The 7,409-nt window shown below is 35.1% G+C and overlaps 1 protein-coding gene across 1 annotated transcript; it reads right to left on the bottom strand.

Annotated features, from left to right (window-relative positions):
- Nucleotides 1-5,095: 5,095 nt before the first annotated feature.
- LOC123842881 (olfactory receptor 4F3/4F16/4F29) lies at nt 5,096-6,034 on the bottom strand. Its single transcript, XM_045872059.2, has one exon. The coding sequence runs from the start codon at nt 6,032-6,034 to the stop codon at nt 5,096-5,098; it is 939 nt and encodes a 312-aa protein (XP_045728015.2).
- Between the last annotated feature and the right edge of the window lie 1,375 nt (nt 6,035-7,409).

The raw sequence follows: 7,409 nt of genomic DNA, 5'->3' as shown, positions 1-7,409 counted from the left end.
TATCTCAAATAAATAAATAAAATGTTTAAAAAATAAATTAAAATAAACAGGTAATGAATAAAGAAACAATGGCTTTTAATCACACACTGGACCAGATGGACTTACAGAACATTCCATCCTAAAACAGCAGCATACACATTCTTTTCAAGTGTACATGACACATTCTCCAGAATAGATCATATATTAAGTCACAAAATAAGCCTCAACAAATTCAAGAAGATCAAAGTCATATCATGCAGCTTTTCTGACCACAATGCTATGAAACTAGAAGTCAACCACAACAAAAAATGTGGAAAGACCACAAATACATGGAGGTTAAGTAAACAACAAATGGGTCAACCAGGAAATCAAAAAGGAAATTTAAAAAGGCACATGGAAACAAATAAAAATAAAAACACAACAATGCAAAATGTCTGGGAAGCAGCAAAAACAGTCCTAAGAGGGAAGTTTATAGCAATACATACCTATCTCAAGAAACAAGAAAAATCTCAAATAAACAAGCTAATTTTACATTTAAAGGAGCTAGAAGCAGAACAACAAAACCTAAAACCAGCAGAAGAAAGGAAATAATAAAGATTAAAGCAGAATTAAATGATATTGAAACTAAAAAAAAAACAACAACAACAACAAATCAATGAAAACCAGGAGCTGGTTCTTTGAAAAACTTCAAAAACATTGATAAAACTCCAGCCAGATTTATCAAAAAGCAAAGAGACTCCCTGCTTGGCAGGGAGTCTGCTTTTCCCTCTCCCTCTGTGTGCTCTCTCTCTCTCTCTCTCTCTCAAATAAATAAATAAATATTTAGAAAAAAAAGAGAAGGGACTCAAATAAATAAAATAACAAATGAGAGAAGAGAAATGACACTACCACAGAAATACAAAAAATTATAAGAGAATATTAAGAAAAACTGTATGTCAACAAACTGGACAACCTAAAAAAATGGATAAATTCCTAGAAACATATAACCTCCCAAAACTGAAACAGGAAGAAATAGAAAATTTGAATAGATTGATATCCAGCAAAGACATTGAATCAGTAAACAAAAAAAAAATCTCAACAAACAAAAGTCCAGGACCAGGTGGCTTCATAGGTGAATTCTACCAAACATTTAAAGAAGAGTTAATACCTATTCTTCTCAAAATATTCCAAAAAACAGAAAGAAAGGACAACTTCCAAAGTCATTCTATGAGGCCAGCTTACTCTCATACCAAAACCAGATAAAGACACCACTAAAAAAAAGAGAACTGCAGGCCAATACTTCTGATGAAATAGATACAAAAATCCTCAACAAGATACTAGCAAACTAAATCCAACAATACATTTTAAAAAATCATTCACCATAATGAAGTGGGATTTATTCCTGTGTTTCAGGGGTGGTTCAATATTCGCAAATCAATCAACATGATACATCACATCAATAAGAGAAAGGACAAGAACCATATGATCATTTCAATGGATGCAGAAAAAGTATTTGACAAAGTACACCATCCATTCATGATAAAAAACCCTCCACAAAGTAGGTTTAGAAGGAACATACCTCAACATAATAAGGCCATATATGAAAAACCCACAACTAACATCATCCTTAATGGGAAAAACTAAGAGCTTTTCCCCTAAGGTCAAGAACAAAACCAGGATATCCACTCACCACTTTTATTCAACATAGTACTGAAAGTCCTAGCCACAGCAATCAGACAATAAGAAGTAATAAAAGGCATCAAATTAGTAAGGAAGAAGTAAAATTTTCATTATTTGCAGATGACATGGTACTATATAGAAAACCTGAAAGATTCCACCAAAAAAGCTGCTATAACTGATAAATGAATTCACTAATGTCATAGGATATAAAATCAACATACAAAAATCTGTTGCACTTTCATATACCTATTATGATGCAGCAGAAAGAGAAATTAAGAAAATAATCCCATTGGACCAAAAATAAGATACCTAGGAATAATCCTAACCAAAGAGGTGAAAGACCTTACTCAGAATATAAAATACTGATAAGGATATTTAAGACAACATAAAGAAATGGAAAGACATTCCATGCTCATAGATTAGAAGAACAAATACTGTTAAAATGTCTATACTACCCAAATCAATCTATGCATTTAATATAATCCCAATCAAAATACCACCAGCATTTTTCACAGATCTAGAACAATCCTAAAATTTGTATGAAACCACACACAAAGACTCCGAATAGCCAAAGCAATCTTGAAAAAGAAAAGCAAAGATGAAGGCATCACAATTCTGGACTTCAAGTTATATTACAAAGCTGCAGTCATCTGGGGCGCCTGGGTGGCTCAGTCGTTAAGCATCTGCCTTTGGTTCAGGTCATGGTCCCAGGGTCCTGGGATCCAGCCCCGCATCGGGCTCCCTGCTCAGCGGGAGGCCTGCTTCTCCCTCTCCCACTCCCCCTCCTTGTGTTCCCTCTCTCACTGTGTCTCTCTCTGTCAAATAAATAAATAAAATCTTTAAAAAAAAAAAAAAAACAACAACAAAGCTGCAGTCATCAAAACAGCATGGTACTGGCACAAAAATAGACATGTAGATCAATAGAACAGAACAGAAAACCCAGAAATGAACCCACAACTTTATGGTCAATTAATCTTCAGCAAAGTAGGAAAGAATATCCTATGAGAAAGTCTCTTCTACAAATGGGTTTGGAGAAAAACCTGACAGCTATATGCTAATGAATGAAACTGGACCACTTTCTTACATCACACACAAAATAAATTCAAAATGGATGAAATATCTAAATGTGAGACCAGAAACCATAAAAATCCTAGAAGAGAACATGGACAGTAACTTCTTTGACATCAGCCATAGCAACTTCTTTCTAGATATGTCTCCTGAGACAAGAGAAACAAAAGCAAAATTAAACTATTGGGATGTCCTCAAGATAAAAAGCTTCTGCACAGTGAAGGAAACAATCAAGAAATCTAAAGGCAACCAACAGAATGGGAGAAGATACCTGCAAATGATACATCTGACAAAGCGTTAGTATCTAAAATCTATAAAGAACTTATCAAACAACACTCAAAAATCAAATAATCCAGTTAAAAAATGTAAAGATATTAACAGACATTTGTCCAAAGAAGACATACAGATGGCCAACAGACACAGGAAAAGACGTTTAGTATCACTAAATTTTAGGGAAGTGCAAATCAAAACCACAATGAATTACCACCTCACACTGTTAGAATGGCTATTATCAAAAGGACAAGAAGCAAGTGTTGGAGAGAATGTGGAGAAAAGGGAACACTTCTGCCCTGTTGGTGGGAATGTAAATTAGTATAGCCACTCTGGAAAAGGGTAGAGATTCCTCAGAAAATTAAGAATAGATCTACCATATGATCCGGCGATACTACTTCTGTGTATTTATTCAAAGAATACAAAAAAATTAATTTGAAAAGATATATGTACTACTATGTTTATTGCAGTACTATTTACAACAGACAACATATGGAAGCAACCTAAGTATCCATCAATAGGTAAATGGATAAAGAGGATGTGGTATATATAAACAATAGAAAACTACTCAGCCACAAAGAAAAATGAAATCTTGTCATTTGCAACAACATAAATGGACTTCAAGGCTATTATGCTAAGTGAAATAAGTCAGACAGAGACAAATAGTGCATGATTTTACTGATATGTGGAATCTAAAAAAAAAAAAAAGCCTAAAACAAACAAAATAATACAAAACCAAAATCACAGATACAGAGAACAGATTGGTAGTCACCAAAGGGGAAGTATGTTGGGGGATGGGTGAAATGGGTGAAGTGGGTCAATTGTACAGTGATGAACAGTAACTAGACTTTTGGTGGTAATCATTTTGCCATGTATACAGATGTCAAATTATAACGTTTACACCTGAAACATATATAATGTTATATACAAATTTCACTTCAATTAAAAAAAGGGAACTGGAAAACCTCTAAAATGCTGATAAAATTTTTTTAAGAAAACAAACTACCAAGAGACAATGAAAGAGAGGAAACTATTATAAGTCATAGATACTTCATAATAAGAGAATATTAGGAACAACTTCTTCCAATAAATTTGATAATACAGATTAATATACAAATTTCTTTGAAGACACAAGCTACCAAAAATTGAATTTATAGTTGAAAGCCTTTACACAGAGAAAACTGCAAGCCAAAATGACTCCTATGGTGAATTTTACCAAACATTTATGAAAGAAACAATACCAATTCTACAGAACTCTTGTAATAAATTTAATACAAGGAAATAGATTCTATAAGGCCAGCATTATCCTGATACTAAGCCAGAAAAAGCATTGTTTCAAAATCCAACATCCATTCCTGATTTTAAAAACTTTCAGCCAGCTAAATAGAAAGGAATTTCCTCAGTCTGATAAAAAGCTTCTACTAAAAACCTACAGCAAAAATAAAATAAAATAAAATAAAAAATAATAAAAAAAAAAACCTACAGCTAGCATCATACTTAATGGTGAAAAACTGAATGCTTTTCTCATAAGAATAAAAACAAGTCAAGGACGTCCACCCGAACCACTTGTATTCAGCACTACACTATTTGATCTAGCAAGTACAATAAGGCAACAAAAATGATCCATACTAGAATATGAGAAGAAAAACATCTTTATGCCCTGAAAACATGATCATCTATGAAGCAAATCCTACTTACTCTATAAAAAACAAGTAGAAAGATTTTGCAAGTTTTCAAAATACAATGCCAATAAACAAAACATCTATTTCTATATATTAGCAATAAACGATTGTAAATTAAACAAAAAATACCATTTAGAATAGCACCAAAAATTAAAATAGTTAGGAATAAATCTCAAGAAAGATATGTAAGACCTGTTCACCAGAAACTATATAACACTGCTGAAAGAAATTAAATGGGGTCTACATAGGTAGAAATATATCTTCCTGTTCTCATGGCTCACTTTTCACAAGAAATAAATACATTCATCAAGTAAGAATTATGTTACAGCTGTGACAACACTCAAATCAATATTTGATGTCTCAAGTTTTCTGAATCCAAAATATCAAAGACAGAAACAAAAGGCTACACCATGATTAGTGAGAAGGCCTTATATTACCTATGAGATCTTCCTGTAAATCACTAGCTGTCTGCATACTCTCTTCATTGCTGCCTTCATGTCTTTATTCCTGAATGTGTAGATGACAGGATTCAGAAAAGGAGTGAGAACTGCATCAAAAATAGCAAGAAATTTGTCCATGTGCGAATTGGGATGTGGCCATGTATAGACAAACATGGTTGGACCAAAGAACAAAAGGACCACAGTGATGTGAGCTGACAGCGTGGAAAGAGCTTTGGATGAACTACCTGAGGAATGTTTCCAAACAGTAAACAGGATGAAGATGTAGGAGATGAGGAGTGTGAAGAAAGAACCAACACAGATAAACCCACTGTTGACAGTCACCATGAACTGCAATCTGTAGGTATCTGTACAGGCTAGTCTAAGGAGACGAGGAAGGTCACAGTAAAAGCTGTCCAATACATTAGGACCACAGAAGGGTAAATTAACAATAAATGCTAGTTGGAACAGTGAGTGAATAATGCCAAGGGCCCAAGCAGCAGCCAGAAACAAAATGCACATTCGCGGGCTCATGATGGTCAAGTAGTGGAGAGGCTTACAAATGGCAACATATCTGTCAAAGGCCATGGCAATAAGCAGCACCATCTCCACGCCACCAATGACGTGGATGAAGAAGATCTGGGCAATGCAGCCTCCAAAGGAGATAACTTTGTGCTTTCTGAAAAGATCATAAATCATCTTGGGTGAGGTGGCAGAGCAGGCCCCCAAGTCAATGAAAGAGAGACTGGCCAGTAGGAAGTACATGGGGGAATGTAAGTGAGGATCGATGGTTACAGAAAACACAATGAGGATGTTTCCAGTCATGCTTGCCACATAGAGCACAGAGGAGAGCACCAGGAGGAGAAGCTGGACCTCCCATGAATGAGTGAGTCCCAGAAACACAAACTCAGACACAACCGAGTGATTCCTTCCATCCATGGATCCAGCCAACTGGGCTGCCACTGAAATGATGAGAATTTAAAAAATGTGATTATGGAGATGATAACAGGTCATAGAATTACCAATGTTTCAATATCCTTATTATGAATGAAAAGTATATAGTTATCTACTTTCTCACACATATAAAAAAATCAACATACTATCATCACACATGTGCACTATGACATAATTTAGACCTATCACCAAAACTCTGACTGCAATGATCTGTAATCAACAGATTAGGCATGCATATGGATACATGAGTATCCATAACATTCATTAGCTGTTTAAGTCACTTCTGATATTGACTATTCCTCATTTCTAACATATTCCATCTTGCTTTTAATGTATATTCTCATAATCCACACTTCTCTCCCCAGTTTGTTCTCATAATTTGCTGGTAAAAAGTAGGAATAAGAGGGGTGCCTGAGTGCCTCAGTTGGTTAAGTGTCCAACTCTTGATTTTGGCTCAGGTCATGATCTCAGGGTCGTGAGATTGAGCCCCACGTTGGGCTTCATGCTGGATGTACAGCCTGCTTAAGATTCTCTCTCTCTCCCTCTCTCTCTCCGTTTCCCACCCCCTGATGTCACTCTCTCTCAAAAAAATAAATAAATACATAAATAAAAAGAAAACAAAAATAGTAGGAATGAGAGGAAAGTATAATTAACAAGTGGAATGTCACCTGGAGTGAGAGGTGCTTGTTTTAAGAGTTGAGACTGAATTAAGACAGACTGAGATTGAATAAAGAGACTGGGGTATGTGAAATTGGACAGCCCACAAGTGCAGTAGAACACTTGTTATGTGGACTCTACTACAAAATAGACAACTATTTTCCCATCACATTTTATTATGTTCACTATCCTGGGTACCTCTAGTTTCCATGCAATTTTTCGTAACTACAAAGTCCTAAACTGGCCTCAACATTCAGTAAGAATTTCATAAGAAGTCTATGCCACCCAGGGGTACAAGGCTTTCTCCACACCTAATACATGTGTATTTGAAAGATTTCACCAGTTTCTGCTAAGGTGCATGCCTAAAGTGGCTGCCAAGGGTGTAACATATCTTTGCAAACAGCTTTTCTCTGTCCAAACACATGAAGGTATTAAAGACCAGCACTTGGAATTGCTGGGATACTATGTCTTAATTCATCAGTGTGTCAGTACCACCTGCAGAACAACGTGTTGTGATATGTGATATTATCCTGTTTACTTTGACTGAAATCCATTCAGATACTTTATCTTCAAGGCAATTTGTATTTTATACTTTTGAGTTATGATTATAAGAACATCAAATATTACTAAGTCACATTTTAAGACAAATGAACTTTCTTCCTGATCTTGAACCATAAAATAGAAAATGTGACACTGGGATGCA

Source organism: Mirounga angustirostris, unplaced genomic scaffold (assembly GCF_029215605.1).
Source record: "Mirounga angustirostris isolate CCGP_5_RB_7025 unplaced genomic scaffold, mMirAng1.0.hap1 SCAF_9, whole genome shotgun sequence".
NCBI lineage: Eukaryota > Metazoa > Chordata > Mammalia > Carnivora > Phocidae > Mirounga > Mirounga angustirostris.
This window is presented reverse-complemented; position numbering and strand designations above follow the sequence as displayed.